General features: G+C 37.4%; 1 protein-coding gene across 1 annotated transcript in view; it reads right to left on the bottom strand.

Moving 5' to 3' along the window:
- Positions 1-13,715: 13,715 nt before the first annotated feature.
- The window catches only part of GNAT3 (G protein subunit alpha transducin 3), a 36,174-nt gene continuing 33,398 nt past the window's right edge, over positions 13,716-16,491 (bottom strand). The window contains exon 7 of the mRNA XM_033193621.1: positions 13,716-14,370. Within this exon, the coding sequence (XP_033049512.1) occupies positions 14,180-14,370 (191 nt within the window). The 3' untranslated portion in view covers positions 13,716-14,179. The remainder of the gene's footprint in view (positions 14,371-16,491) is intronic.

Consider the following 16,491-nt stretch of genomic DNA (forward strand, 5'->3'; position numbering starts at 1 on the left):
AATGGTTGCAATTTGGTCTGGTCATTATGCATGGGAAAAAATTTGCCTCTTCAAACCTCTTTTAAAATAGAAAGTGACACTAACCACATTTTTGGAATTTAAATACAACTAAGAGATAGGATAGGCTAAGTGTAAGAACAGTAGAAATTTATTGAATCTGTGAGAAGTTTTTAATGCAATTTTTCAGTAATGAAACTCCATGAATTGTGTGCGAAAAAAGGTACAACCCTCAATCAATTGGACTTAAATTTGTGAGCTTGGAAAGGACTAAGTAAATGCTAGGTTTCACTAGTTAATTTTTTAGAAAACACTTATATATTTGGCAAAAAACGTTTTAGATTTTCATGAAGCATGAGCTGACGTAGTTGACTATATTAGCAACTTGATGCTTTACAGCTAGAAGACAAAACCCTTGAAGTAGCTAGGCCTGATGAATTTATAAGTTTAAGGAAGGATAATAGAAGAAACTTGAAACTTGACTTCCCTAAGTTACACACACAGGCATGGTGTGTACTCATACACACATATATCTATATGTGTACATATATATATATAATGTTTTGCTTAATAAAAATGATCATACTCTTCAGATACATACATCTAAAAAATCGGTGCACAAGAAATTCTTATTGAACTTGACTTTTTTACTTCCCTTAGCATGAAACCATGAATATTCATTTATAATTTTAGTATTAAAATCATAGTTGCTAAACTTCCTCAAGAATCTATTGAATTTCAATAGAAGTCTCTCATAAATGGCTAAGTATATTCTTGTACATTTCATTGAGGAAAACTCTTTTTTACAAAAATATTTTAGGCCGGGCATGGTGGCTCATGCCTGTGTGTAATCCCAGCACTTTGGGAGGCCAAGGTGGGTGGATCATTTGAGGTCAGCAGTTCGAGACCAGCTGGCCAACAGGTGAAACCCCATCTCTACTAAAAAGAAAAAATACAAAAATTAACCAGGCATGGTGGCACACATCTGTAATCCCAGCTATTTGGGAGGCTGTGGCAGGAGAATCGCTTGAACCTGGGAGGCGGAGGTTGCAGCGAGCCTAGATTGCACTACTGCACTCCAGCCTGGGTGACAGAGTGAGGCTCTGTCTTAAAAAATATAGATAGATAGATAGATAGATAGATAGATACAAAAAATATGTAATATAAATGTGAGAAATTCAAAGGAAAAATACATTCATATTACAAAAAACTACAAATAAGAGTTCCCCTATTATCTACTTGTAATTGTAGGCATTAGAAAGTCATTAACCTATTTATTAGTTATCCAAGTTATATTGCAAGTTTTGAAGTGTAAGCATTTTCCAAAGCTCTGTGATAAAACTTTAATCAGGTATATATGCCTTGTTATCTCTTGGAATGTTACAGGCAGTGGTCATTTATAGTAGAGGTTGTTACTAGCTTTAATTTAGTACTGATATTTTGGTGAAAATATGTTTTAGGTTTGTGAAGTGGTTGAGTAAACAGTTCAGAATCTGTACTGACATTAAAGAGACAAAGGCTATCCTTGGAAGGCTCAGAGATAGTAAGGGAAAAAGCTATTAAAAATATAGTGGTATATTTAAATAGGTTACACTGTATTTATTGTACAAATATAATTTAAAAGTTATAAGACAAAATGTTTAAGGATTTTGAAGGTTGGCTCCTTTACTATTGTGTTTTATTGCTCCAAGGACAGTGCTTCATATGTCATAAATCTGCTTTTGCAAGCAGTTAGACTGAAAAAAATGCTCCTAAACACATTTTAAGGTTCGTGTTTCTTTTCTTTTCTTTTCTTTTCTTTTCTTTTCTTTTTTTTTTTTGAGACGGAGCCTTGCTTTGTCGCCAGGCGCTAGAGTTCAGTGGTGTGATCTTGGCGCACTGCAGTCTCCACCTCCCAGGTTAAAGCAATTCCTGTGCCTCAGTCTCCCAAGTAGCTAGGACTACAGGAACTCACCAGCACGCCTGACTAATTTTTTGTGTGTTTTAGTAGAGACAGGGTTTCACCATGTTGGCCAGGATGGTCTCGATCTCCTGACCTCGTGATCCGCCCGCCTTGGCCTCCCAAAGTGTTGGGATTACAGGCGTGAGCCAGCACGCCTGGTCTCATGTTTCTTTTTTTTTTTTTTTTTTTTTTTTTTTTTTTCAGACGGAGTCTGGCTCTGTCTCCCAGGCTGGAGTGCAGTGGCCGGATCTCAGCTCACTGCAAGCTCCACCTCCCGGGTTTACGCCATTCTCCTGCCTCAGCCTCCTAAGTAGCTGGGACTACAGGCGCCCGCCACCTCGCCCGGCTAGTTTTTGTATTTTTAGTAGAGATGGGGTTTCACCGTGTTAGCCAGGATGGTCTCGATCTCCTGACCTTGTGATCCGCCCGTCTCGGCCTCCCAAAGTGCTGGGATTACAGGCTTGAGCCACCGTGCCCGGCCTCATGTTTCTTATATAATGAACAGATAAATAGTTACAGACCTTTCTGATGTGCTGTGCTTTGTTATCAAAAGACTAAAAATCCATTTGACTTGTATGTCTGCCCTTAGATCAGCAATCTTACCTCAAGCCTTCTGAGTCATTGAGGTGGATCTCTGTTTACAGAAACATCTATCAGGTGGCAAAGGCAAGGGTTGTGTTGCTTTCTTTAACATGACTTTAAGATTCTACCATTACTTTGAATAGTGAAGGGTCTGGTTTCCTCTCTAGAAGCATGTATAACTTTTGTTGACACCAATGAAGTTAGGTAAATGACTTTAGGAGAACAGAGATTGCTGACCTTTATGTAGCTTTATTTGGAATATAAAATAAATGTGTAAAGCTTACCAATTGGAAATTTTACCAAATGTACTCAAGATTTAAAAGTCTGAATTGGGTAGAAAAAAAAATGATGGCCTTTTACTCATAATACCTCATTTTCCTTCGACATTTTTATTATTCCTCCCTTTCCCACCAAGAGCATTAATACAGAACTGGGAACCTTAACACCGACATACATGTACATACATACACATGCTCTGTCACTCACAGAGTAACAGAGCATACACATAACTATGCTTATTTAAATGTGATTGTCTGTTTTGTGTACTATTCACAGAGATTTACTTGACTTTGTTACAGTGATGAGGGCCTATGAAGAAGAAGTACAAGTTGGTCAGAGATCACATAGGACAGATGGGCAGTCAAGAACTGGCTGGTAAAGGGAGCACTTTTTTGAAAAGTAAAAACCTAAAGGTTGAGTTAGTTAGTCAACCAACAGGGAGAAGAAGAATGTTCTGGGGGAGAGGATGTTTGCCATTGTATTTACAAAGGTAAAAGATTGGGCTAGCCAGGTAAAAAGATGTCAGCTCGTTAAGAACATTTAAATGGTTTGGCAGCTGGACATTGTTCTTACAGGCATTAGAGAACCATGGAAGCATTCGAAGTTGTGTCATGTAGTTGCTCTGCGTTTTAGAAAGAGCATCTGGTAGTTGGGTGAAAACACTGGAAGTGGCAAGAGTGGAGGCCACCGGACAGTTTAAGAAGGTGTTTCAGTAATCTCTGCAAAAGAGATCAACAAGACAAGGGGCAGTGATGATGGAGAAAAGCAGATCATTAAAAAAAAATTTAGAATGAGAACACAGAATAAACAAAACATGTTGAAGAATTTGAAACGTGAAAGAAAAGATAGGCCAGAGGCAGTGACTCATGTCTCTAATCCCAGCACTTTGGGAGGCGAAGGTGGGTGGATCACTTGAGCCCAGGAGTTCAAGACCAGCCTGAAACACAGTCTCTACTAAAAATACAAAAAAAAAAAAAAAATTAGCCAGGCATGGTGGTGCACAACCACAGTCCCAGCTACTTGGGAGGCTAAGGTAGATCACTTGAACTCAAGAAGTTGAGGCTGCAGTGAGCAGTGATTGCACAACTGAACTCCAGCCTGGGCAACAGGAGTGAAACCATGTCAATTAAAAAATAAAAAGAAGAAGAAGGAAGAGGAAGAGGAAGAAGAAGAAGAAGAAGAAGAAGAAGAAGAAGAAGAAGAAGAAGAAGAAGAAGAAGAAGAAGAGAAGAAGAAGAAGAAGAAGAAGAAGAGAAGAAGAAGAAGAAAGAAGAAAGAAGAAAGAAAGAAGAAAGAAGAAAGAAGAAAGAAGAAAGAAGAAAGAAGAAAGAAGAAAGAGAACAATAACAACAACAACAACAACAACTAATCCAGCTTGAATAACTCAGAGGAGGGGTAGACTTGGTGGAGGCAATAAATCGTGGGGTTTTTTTTTTTTTTGAAATGTTGAGTTTTATTTGTCTGTATATGTTTGAAGAGACAGTTAAGATATGCATGTAGGGATCAAGAGACTAACCTTGTCTAAAAAAAAAACGAAGCCATGAAAGACTTAACATTTCTCAGAATATATAGAATGAGAAGAGAAGATGGTCTAGTGAATATTTTTAGTAGTACTAACATTTACACGATGATCAGGGAAGCTTGAGGAGAAGAAACATGAGATACAGGAGAAAAACCAGGAAAGTATGGCATTCTGGAAGTCAAGAGTAATAAGGAAACTCTCTATGAGACCTCGGTAAACAATCATTGGCTAATTTGTTTATTAATTCACATTCATTCATTAAGTTTCTATTTTGTGTAAACAGCAGTTGGGGAAAAACCCATATCTGGTCTCTGATCTCAGGGAGTGTATAGTAATACGGAGAAATAAATATAAGTTGGAAAATTATTCACATAAATATATCTTTGTAAACTTTAATAAGTAGTAAAGAGTAAAATTATGGGCTAGATACAGTGGCTTATGCCTATAATCCCAGCATTTTGGGAGGCTGACAGGGAGAGATCACTTGAGGCCAGGAGTTCGAGACCAGCCTGGCCATTATGCCAAAACCCCATCTCTACTAAAAATACTATAATTAGCTTGCCATGGTGGTGTGTGTGTGTGGTTCCAGCTACTCAGGAGAGTGAGGCACAAAAATCACTTTAATCCAGGAGGTAGAGGTTGCAGTAAAGCCAAGACTTCATTCCAGACTGGGTGACAGAACAAGACTCTTCTTAAAAGAAAAAAAAAAAAGAGTAAAATTTTGAAGACTTGTAGAAGTACATACAGGCAAATGAACTTCTATTCCTTGAAGTTTGAGAACCCTGTCTTAAGAAGTGAATTCTAACCTAAGATTTAAAGAATGAGTAGGCGCCAACAGGGCTTGTAGGGCAGAGGACAGTCCTGGCAGATAATCCTGCAAGTGGACTTTGATCCTGCAAAGGAACGAACACGTGACGTCAGGGCCACTTTCCCTGAGTACCTGCACTTCTGAAACTTTGTTTTAACCCAGGAATGATCTCACCTTCTAGGTGTTTTCAAAAGCAAAATTTAACTATTACTTTTAGGCAACCAGCTATGCAGGGAATGTAGACCTATATTGACAGGGATGTTGAAGTTTGGAACATTTCCATTTCAAGCTGAGAGGTCACTGTGGAAAATATGGACTCATTATTTATTAATTTATGAAATACTTTTTAATTCTCTTACATAGGTGAGACACTATGTGTATGAATGAATGCCACATTATTCCTTTAAAAATCACCTTTATTATTTTCGTTATGAGTTTTGGGAGCTAACATCTATTGGCCCATTTTATGTGTTCAATTCGGTGATGTTTGGTAACTTACCAAGCTTTTACATTATTCTTTAATAAAATTTGTATACATTAATTGATTTTCCCTCCCTTGGATGATAAGAGATGATCTTCCAGGCTTAACAATGAAATTTTGTCCTTGTGAAATCTTTACTAGGGGCAACATTAGATATCTGGTTCTTTTCCCCAGGAATAAATAACACTTTTAAGCCTTCAATTTAAACCTAAATGAAAAGGAAATCACAATTTTTAAACATAAAGGTCATATTTTAAATGTTCATTAAAAATCTTTTGCATACCGTTCCTCTTCCTCTTTTGTTTTCTTTTAATAAGAGTTAAGACAAGCTTACTCTGGTATCAGTTTTCAAAATAAATTGCTGAGTCAGAAGCTGAGTTTATGTTGGTCTGTGGTCTGTGGTGGTTGTTTAATCTCTCTGTTCATGGGTAAGAAAAATTACCACCTAAAATAAACAACTATTTAATGTCTCACAGTGGATTGGTGCTCAAACTGGGATTTAAAATTAAGTCCTTAAACATAGCCCAGGCTTCCCTACAGTGACTATGTCACATGTCCCAGGAGGGAAAATATAGTTCAGGAGAACTTTTTTTGTTTGTTTGTTTTTGTTTTGTTTTGTTTTGTTTTTTGAGACGGAGTCTTGCTCTGTCTCTGAGGCTGGAGTGCTGTGGCACAATCTCGGCTCACTGCAAGCTCTGCCTCCTAGGTTCACACCATTCTCCTGCCTCAGCCTCCCAAGAAGCTGGGACTACAGGCGCCTGCCACCACGCCTGGCTAATGTTTTGTATTTTTTAGTAGAGATGGGGTTTCACCATGTTAGCCAGGATGGTCTCCATCTCCTGACCTCGTGATCCACCCACCTCGGCCTCCCAAAGTGCTAGGATTACAGATGTGAGCCACCATGCCTGGCCTAGTTCAGGGAAACTTTTTGCCACAAATTCACCATGAAATACTGGATTAGTGATTTCCTGTTGGAATCTAAGTTTAATGAAGACTTACAGTTGTGCAGAGTCCAAAATATAACTGCATATGTGCTTCCACTACTATTTTAAGGTAAAAAACATCTTAGGAAAAACATAGCAAAGCAGCGTTTCTGTGGCTTTAGATCATCAAGCAGTTGTAGGGGAGAAAAGCAGTATCTTTTCCTCATCTGTGACTAGGTTCAAGGCTGAAACCCTTATAACAAAAGACAGGGTAACAAGAGAAAGGCACGCAAATTTAGTACAAGATTTATGTGACACAGGAGTCTTCAGAAATTAAGACCCAAAGAAGCAGCGAAAACTGTGTGTTTTAATGCTTACATTGAATGAAGGCTGGACAGTTGACATGGTTTGGCTGTGTCCCCACCCAAATCACATCTTGAATTGTAGCTCCCATAATCCCTGCGGTGTCATGGGAAGGACCTGGTGGGAGGTAATTGAATCATGGGGGTGGGTTTTTCCCATGCTGTTCTTCTCCTGATAGTAAATAAGCCTCATGAGATCTGATGGCTGTATAAAGAGCAGTTCCCCTGCACATGCTCTCTTGCCTGCTGCCATGTAAGACGTGCCTTTGCTCCTCCTTAACCTTCTGCCATGACTGTGAGGGCTCCCCAGCTATGTGGAACTGTGAGTCCATTAAACCTCTTTTTCTTTATACCCAGTCTTGGGTATTTCTTCATAGCAGTATGAAAAATGGACTAGTACAACAGTCATGTGGAAGTATGATTGAATGAAAGAGGGTATGATCTAATGGTAATAAGCAAGGGGGACATTAGCAAGGCCTGTTCAAATTATTCTCGGTGTCTCTGTGTCTTTATTTCTTTCCTTTTGGTGTAGAAAGTATCTCTCTAGAATGAGGACTTTCTGATCCTACTTTAAAGGAAGGTCAGAGAATTCTTTTATGGCCTGCTTCAGGGAAGAATGGTGAGAGAAAGTCAGAGAGACCTTCTTATTCAATCTGTCTTCTCAAATACCAAAGTGCTACATTTTGGGGTACATGTGCTGACGCCGTCACAGTATCATTTGTTCTTTTCTAAATATGAAAAGGAACACAATTGTGAAGGTGAAATAAGCATTTGTGTCTTTTTTTTTATGCACTTTTATTTATTTGTTTTTAAGACAGGGTCTCTCTGTCTCCCAGACTGGAGTGTGGTGGCACCATCATAGCTTACTGTTACCTCAAGCTCCTGGGCTCAAGCTATCCTCCCACCTCAGCCTCCCAAGTAGCTGAAGACAACAGGCACATTCCAACATGCTCTGCTAAGTTTTTGTATTTTTAATAGAGACAGTGTCTTACTATGTTGCCCAGGCTGGTCTGGAACTCCTGGGCCCATGCAGTCCTCCCGCCTCGGCCTCCCAAAGTGCTGGGATCACAGGTGTGTGCCATTGCACCTGGCCTATGTACGTTTTTTTAATAAAATTCTCTGCCTTTTGTTTCCAAAAGTGTAGATGATTATGCTATGCTGCCACATGTGTCATTGTAGCGCACACCATATGTGGGAATAAAAATGTTAAGGGATTATTTCTTGAATAGAGGCTAAGCATTTGTGGATTCAGGTGGACTGACATACTCACAGACTCTAACTCCTAGGGAAATGAAATTGTTTCTTTTGCAGGTAAGTTATCTCACCTACATTGTGCTTTATATAAATGTACACTTGTATACCAATATTTTATGTATAACAAAATATTCACTTTTAATGAATAAGATGAGTATAGCCCAGATCATCTTTTTCTTTGGCATTCAGGATGGGGTGTTTTATATGACAGACTTTCTTATGCTAACTCTAAGTGCAATCATCTAGTTCTTTTCTCCCAGTTAAGGCTTTTAATATATTCAATATAAATATTCTCCATTACTTTTGATATTGTAATGCGATTAATACTTGATCATTTTTCTTTTTCAGAGGAGAAAACTTAGAGCAGTATACTTTGAAAAAAATTTTTTCAATCACGTTTGTGTGATTGGTTTTGTTCCAATCTGACCACTCTAGAAAATATAAATGTCTTTCACATAAAATACTGGCTTTGCCTGTGTCTCATATATTATTCCTTATCTGAAAGGTGTAATAATTAGAAGGCCATTACTGTCCCCCATGAATTAAATTAGGGTCTTTTTATTTCCTTTTTCTTTCTTTTGACTCTATTTATTACTTAACTAGTGTGACAAATGTGGCTTAAAATAAAAATTGTGTCATTATTAATGAAAAATGTGCTGGCCGCAGCAGTGGTGATAAAGAAAAATGTCATAGAGCATTCATTTTCCTCTTGATTTGGTGAAGTGGTCGTTGGGAAAAAGTTGTAATAAACAGAATAATGGAATGGTTAATGTTTTAGCAGAATGGGATTTTACTTTGATTTGCTGAAAAGATATACATTAATAAGCAGTCAATTGATTACAACTCACAAAACACAGTTGTCAGGCATCAAATTATATTTCTCCTACTAGTCCCTGTGAGCAAATCAAGATTTTAAACACAAGACAGATAAATTGAAAGACACACTTTACAAAATTAATAATTCCTTAGACTAAAATAGCAGTTAGAAAATGACCAAAAAAGTAACAAGATCGTGAAAAGAACTCTATATCTGTATAACACTCTACAGATTCGGAGCAGCTTCAGTAGCTTCGTTCATAATAAACTTGACTAAAATGTTACATACTATGTTTTCAAAATGTTATCATATACTACTGAGTTAAAGGCAAAAAATATACTATGATTCTTAACAGGATTTTATTAATTGTTTCACTAAAGTTATTGGTCATCTAGATGTGTTGTTTTTAATAGTTGGAGGGACAAACCTGTGATGTAAGTGTGCCCCCATGTGGTTATAGATTGGTTTGTAAGAACGTCAGAAAGGCATTAATGGAAAGAGGGCTTCAATGGGTTATATTAATATTATCTTGTTAATATTGACTCCATCCCAAGCAGAGAGTTGTTTCTCTTTTTCTAAGATAGAGGATTCTCAGTTTCTTCCATAATTCTTACAAACATAACTATTTTTAGTAGTCATACATTTTAACCAATGTGTCTACTTCTAATTCTGAAGTGTATAACATAGTAAAGACACATAAATCAACACAAAAGATGTATTTGTCTTCATGTCTAAAGTATTTGGTTAAGTCAAGCCTAAGTCATTCTCTGCAAGTGTTTAAAAATACATTTTGTAATTAAATAGGATGATATATCCGGTAGGAAATTTGTATTAGGGCAGGCCTATGGCCTGAGAAAATAGTTTGCCCATTTATGTGATATTTTAATAAGACTATTATTAAGTCTATTATTAAGAGTATATTTGTTCATAATTTTTTTAACCAACAGGATATTGGATATTCATAATCAATGTCGGCAATTCCACAGAATTTGAAACCCCTTTTCTGTACAGTATCTTTGTGGAGTTGATTACTTCCATAACATGTGTGTGTGTGTATGTGTGTGTGTGTGTGTGTGTGTGTGTGTATATATATATATATATTTTTTTTTTTTTTTTGAGACAGAGTCTCACTTGGTCACCCAGGCTTGAGTGCAGTGACGCAATCTTGACTTACCGCAACCTCCACCTCCAGGGTTCAAGCGATTTTCCTGCCTCAGCCTCCTAAGTAGCTGGAATTACAGATGTGCGTCACCATGACCGACTAATGTTTTTGTATTTTTAGTAGAGACGGTGTTTTGCCGTATTGGCCAGGCTGGTCTGGAACTCCTGATCTCAGGTTATCTGACCACCTCAGCCCCCCAAAGTACTGGGATTGCACGCGTGAGCCACCACTCCCAGCCACTTCCATATTTTGACACAAAAGTAAATCTTTATTTAACTCTTTAGTCACTAGTCCAGGATGCAAAGCCTAACCTATTGGCCAGTTGATGCTTCTGGAAAATCACTGTGAGGGTTGGTTGGTAATGACCCCATTGTAGACAAGCCCACATCTTGTTTCTGAGGTAGTGCAGTGTGTTGGCATTATAATCATGTTTGAGCGAGTTTGAGTGGCATTCATTTTGTTTGTTTGTTTGTTTGAGCATGTGACTGAGCGGCAACCACAAAAAGCAAGTGCACTGACTGCGCAGACAGAAGCCTGAGCTTCAGCTTGAAATACATGTTTTTCTTTTAACCAACATTACTGTTCTCAGTGGAAGTTTCTTCAGGGTAGAAGCAAACTTGTCCTTATTTTATTTTGTTATATTTAAAAACTAGCCCCAAATGCTGTGTTTCTATTCTAACTTTTTTTATATTAAACTTTTGAAAGTGAAAACTGAAATAATTAAATTTTAAAGGTTGCAATCATTAAAGAATTAATACAAACATCTATTTAATTTTTTTCTTTACTAAAAATTTTCTTTTCTTAATTAGAATTCATTGTTTAGCATGGCAATATTTGCAATGATGAAGACAACTTCTTTAAGCTAAATCATAATATTGGGAGGAATTTAACAGTTTTCTTTTTAAAAATAATAAGTCAAGATAAGTTCCATTTTCATTTTGGTCATTTAACATACTGTTTAGTGTTCTCAGAGAACAATATTTTAGAAATAAATATTTTATGCCTGTCACTTTGTGCACAGGGCAAAATGAGTTATGTACTTTGTTTGTTTGAGAAGGAGTCTCGCTTTGTCGCCAGGCTGGAGGGAGTGCAGTTGCATAATCTCTGCTCACTGCAAGCTCCACCTTCCAGGTTCAAGTGATTCTCCTGCCTCAGCCTCCCAAGCAGCTGGGACTATGGGCATGCACCACCACACCCAGCTAATTTTTGTATTTTTAGTAGATATGTGGTGGTTCACACCTGTAATCCCAGCACTTTGGGAGGCTGAGGTGGACAGATCACGAGGTATGTACTTTTGAAAGGCAAATTGAACCATTTCTGACCCCACCTTTTCCACCTACATTGTCTAAAAAGTGAATCCTAAACTTAAGTCAGTAACATTTCAAATGATATATTTTCCTTCATGGAAGAGTCTCTTCACACTTACGGAAGAGAACAGGTTGAAGTAGAGTGGGAAGGGAGGAAAGACAAAGCAATGAATCAAATATAGTAATATTTATTTAAAATCTCATAGTATTGAACGTCTCCAACAAACTGTTGGATGGTTGTCATACAGATGGTGATTCTCAGCTAGAAAACTTTATGGAATGCCTGAACTAAATGATTGCTCATGCTTTTTTTCATGTGTGCTTGATATCTTGGAATTTCAAATTAATTTTTTAATATAATTTTAAAAATTTGACTGTATTTGTTGATAATTGCTTTGTGTTTTTGGGGAAAAAAGCCACAGGCACTTTAGTGAAGATTATTCAATGAGTTATGATTATCTTTATGTGTTTAGAAGGAAAACATGTCATAGAAAAATGAAGTAGCAACACCGAGAGACAGAATTATCTAAATCCACCTAAACCACAGGTTGGCAAATTGTTTAACTTATATTCCCTGTAACTCACCTAGCTTATAAGAATTTAATTAAATATTTTTAAAGAGTCATTATAAATCTAATAAGCTGACCTAATATTCTGGCTATATATTATTTTCCAGAAGTATAGAAGGATAAATGATAGTGAGACATACTTTTTTTTTTTGAGATGGAATCTCACTCTGTTGCCCATGCTGGAGTGCAGTGGCGTGATTTCAGTTCACCGCAACCTCCGCCTCCAGGGTTCAAGTAATTCTCCTATATCAGCCTCCCGAGTAGCTGGGACTACAGGTGCACGCCACCACACCCTGCTAATTTTTGTATTTTTAGTAGAGAGAATTTCACCATATTGGCCAGGATGATCTTGATCTCTTGACCTCGTGATCCACCAGCCTTGGCCTCCCAAAGTGCTGGGATTACAGACGTTAGCCACTGCACTTGGCCAAGACATGTTTTAAAAGTATGTTTTGCAGGGCCAGGAACAGTGGCTCAAGCCTGTAATCCCAGCACTTTGGAAGGCCGAGATGGGCGGATCATTTGAGGTTAGGAGTTTGAGACCAGCTTAACCAACATAGTGAAACCTTGTCTCTACTAAAAATACAAAAACTAGCCGGGCAGTAGTGGCATATACCTATAATCTCAGCTACTCAGGAGGCTGAGGCGAGAGAATCCTTTGAGCCTGGGAGGCAGACGTTTCAGTGAGCTGAGATTGGGCCACTGCTCTCCAGTCTGAGAGCGAGAGTGAGAACCTGTCTCAAAAAAAAAAACAAAAAACAAAGAATGTTTTGCAAATGGTAGACAATTTATAAAAAGAAAAAAAATCACCTGTAATATTCATAAATAATATGATTTACTTTCTAAAGCACCAACTTGGTTTTTTAAAAAGTAGACTTTGACCATTAGGATAAAATATGATAGTTAGAATGGACCATACAGTACCAGTGGAGGAGCTCAACATTTATCTTCTAAAAATCTGCTTGTTCTTCCTTCCCACTTCTTATTCACAAAACACAAAACATACGAGTGCTAAAACATTAAATTATTTTTCTCTCTTGAAGTCCAGAGTTATCATCCCAAAGCCCATGTGGTCATCAGTTGTAATAATGTTCCATGCCAATCTGGAATAAAATGTGGGGAATTGGTGTTCCATTAAAAACTGTTATTCACTTATAAAGCCTTACATTGTGTATTTGACCATACACTTCCCCCTCTATTCAACCAGGCTAGTGCAAAAAACACAAATTATTGAAATTTTCAACTCTAAGAGTAAATTCAGCATTAATGATTTTTTTAAAGAAACTAGTGTAGGAGATAAAATTGAATATATTTATTTTGCAAATGTAATTTCCTATTAACAAAGAAGTGTATACAGAACATTTCACTTGCAGCTGCCTAACAGAGGGTAATTGACTAATAAATGTCTCATGCCCTTTTACAATAGTCTTTCCAGGCCAAGAGCCATGGCTCAAACCTGTAATTCCAGGGCTTTGGGAGGCCAAGAAGAGAGGATCACCTGAGGCCAGGAGTTCAAGCCAGGCTGGGCAACGTAGTGAGACACTGTTACTACAAAAAAGAAAAACTCACAAAAAAACAAAAACTTAGCTGGGCATGGTGGCATGCACCTGTAGATCTAGTTACTCAGGAGGTTGTGGTGAGAGGATCACTTGAGCCAAGGAGTTAGAAGCCGTAGTGAGCTATGATTGTGGCACTGTACTCCAGTCTGGGCAACACAAGGAGACCCTGTATCTTAAAAAAAAAAAAAGTCTCTACAGTACTGGCATGGTTACATTATCAACAAAAATGAATGCCTCTCAAAATCTGGCCAATGGAAATAATGTTATTGCATATTTCTTCATTATTCTATGAGTAAAAATAGTCCACATGTAGAAGTTTATTTCCAAGAAAATTCAGTGTCATTGATATGTACTCTTACAGTTACCAAAATATATCAGTTTTTAGACATAAGGACATCGAAGGCCCTCCCATTCCCCATGTTCCAAAGAAATTTAAACTTATCCAGATACAGATGATAATACATAAACCTTTTTGTGGGAAAACTTTTTGCTTTACAATGCTAGTTATATGTCTAAATAAGTTAATGTCTATTCAAACTAAACACATCACACAGCACCTTTTCTTTTATATTTTGAAAAGGATACATGAGCAAGAGTGGAAGAGAAAATGGTTGATTAGAAAAGCCCACAGTCTTTTAGATTCTCTTTGATTATTATATCTGTAACTGCATCAAACACAAACTTGACATTTTGGGTATCAGTAGCACAGGTCATGTGGGCATAAATTTCCTTATCTTCTTTTTTTAAATTCAGGTCTAGAAACTGGTTCTTGATGTAGTTTCCTGCATCTTCAAATGTATTTGGCCCTTGTTAAACAAAATATTTAAAGAGGTAACGATTAATCGTTATGTTACAAAGAATAGACTATAAATAATATCAGTAAGTTTTAGGATTTTACTTTGATATACTAAGTATTGCAAAATCATAAAGGCAAGGTTCAATTATCAGGGTGCTGGGAACCACGCTCACCCCATTGGGAGCTCCCGGTGGCTAAAAGTAAACTTTGCATCAAAAAAGCTCACAATACAGAAGAAATCCCAAAATATTTCTAAAACAAAGTGAGTGATACAAACTTACATATACATCAAATACTGTGTGTGTGTTTGTGGGTGTGGGTGTGGGTATTTTTATACACACTCAAAGAGAAAACGAATGGAAAAGGTAGATGAGTAGGGTACAGGAGGAGATGGTATTTGAGCTGGACTTTGAGAGGTACCTACAACAGAGAAGAGAAAAGTAAGTGCAAGCAAAAAAGTGAAAGTGAGAATTGTACCGCTAGACTTGAGGGTAGGGTCAGGAAACAGATTGAGCTTTAAATAATCTACTTTGATAGAAATGAAAGATTTTTGTAGAGGAATTGTAGGAAATCAAGTAGAACAGATGTTATGGGCTACATTATAGACTATGTTACTAACAAAACAGGAGTTAGGATGAGATATAAAAGGCTATAGAGAGGTACTCTTGACTGATGTGTTATATAGCAGTAGTACGATGAAGGCTCTGCTTGAGAAACTTTAGTCCAATAGCAGGATGTACAATGAATCAGTTGAGAAAAGGCAGACATAAAACAAGTAGGCTAAAAAATACAGGACAACTAAAAATGACCTGTTGATGGGCTTTATAACAGAATGTGCTTCATGGGGACTTGACACAGGATAGAGCAGTAGCATAAAAACTTTCTGAAGAAATAAGGCTTTGTTTCCTACTTTATTGTAACTAGAAGCAAAATTCCATGAGGGACAAACTTTAAAGCGGTATAACATGGCTAAAATCCAAAACACTGGCAATACCAAATGCTGGTAAGTGCGTGGAGTTATAGGAGTTAATTGCTTGTGGAAATGCAAAATAGTGCAGTCACTTTGAAAGGCAATTTGGCAGTTTCTTACAAAGCTAAACATAGTCTTACCATGCAATCCAGCAATCACACTTTTAGGCATTTACCTAGAAACTTATGTCTACACAGAAGCCTGCACATGGATGTTTATAGCATCTTTTTCCGTAATTGCCAAAAATTGGGAGGAACCAAGATGTCCTTCTGTAGCTGAAAGGATAAACTGTGGTTCATTTAAGGAACAGAATATTAATTTAGAAATAAAAAAATTAGCTATCAATCCATAAAAAGATATGGAGGAAACTTAAATGCATATTGCTAAGTGAAAAAAGACAGTAAGAAAATGCTACATGTTATATGATTCAAGTTATATTACATTCTGGAAAAGGCAAAAGGATAGAAACAATAAAAAGATCAGTGATTGCCAGGAGTGTGAGGAGGGAGGAGGCATGAATGGGGGAACACAGGGAATTTTTAAGGCAGTGAAGCTGTTCTGTATAATACTGTAATGTTGGATACATGACCTGCATTTGGCAAACCACATAGAACTGTGTGATAAAAAGAGTGAACCCTAATTAAATGATGGACTTGGTTGGGCACAGTGGCTCACGCCTGTAATCCTAACACTTTGGGAGGGTGAGTGGATCATCTGAGGTCAGGAGTTCAAGACCAGCCTGGTCAACATGGTGAAATCCCGTCTCTACTAAAAATACAAAAATTAGCCAGCCTGATGGTGGGTGCCTGTAGTCTCAGCTAGTTGGGAGGCTGAGGCAGAAGAATAGCTTGAGCCCAGGAGGCAGATGTAGCAGGGAGCTGAGATCGCGCCACTGTACTCCAACCTGGGCGACAGAGTAAGACTCTGTCTCAAGAAAAAAAAAAAAAAAAGTGGACTTTAGTTGATAATGTAAAATGTGTTAATACCAATTCATCAATATAATTCATCAATTTTAACAAATGGTACCACACCAAAGCAGTTCTCTAAATAGAGAAACTGTAGGAGGGAATGAGAAAGAAAGTATGTGGGAACTCTTCATACTTTCTGTTGAAACATTTCATTTCTCTATAAACTAGAAACTGCTCTAAGAAATAAGTCCTA

This window comes from Trachypithecus francoisi, unplaced genomic scaffold (genome assembly GCF_009764315.1).
Source record: "Trachypithecus francoisi isolate TF-2019V2 unplaced genomic scaffold, Tfra_2.0 Lachesis_group4, whole genome shotgun sequence".
NCBI classification, from domain to species: domain Eukaryota; kingdom Metazoa; phylum Chordata; class Mammalia; order Primates; family Cercopithecidae; genus Trachypithecus; species Trachypithecus francoisi.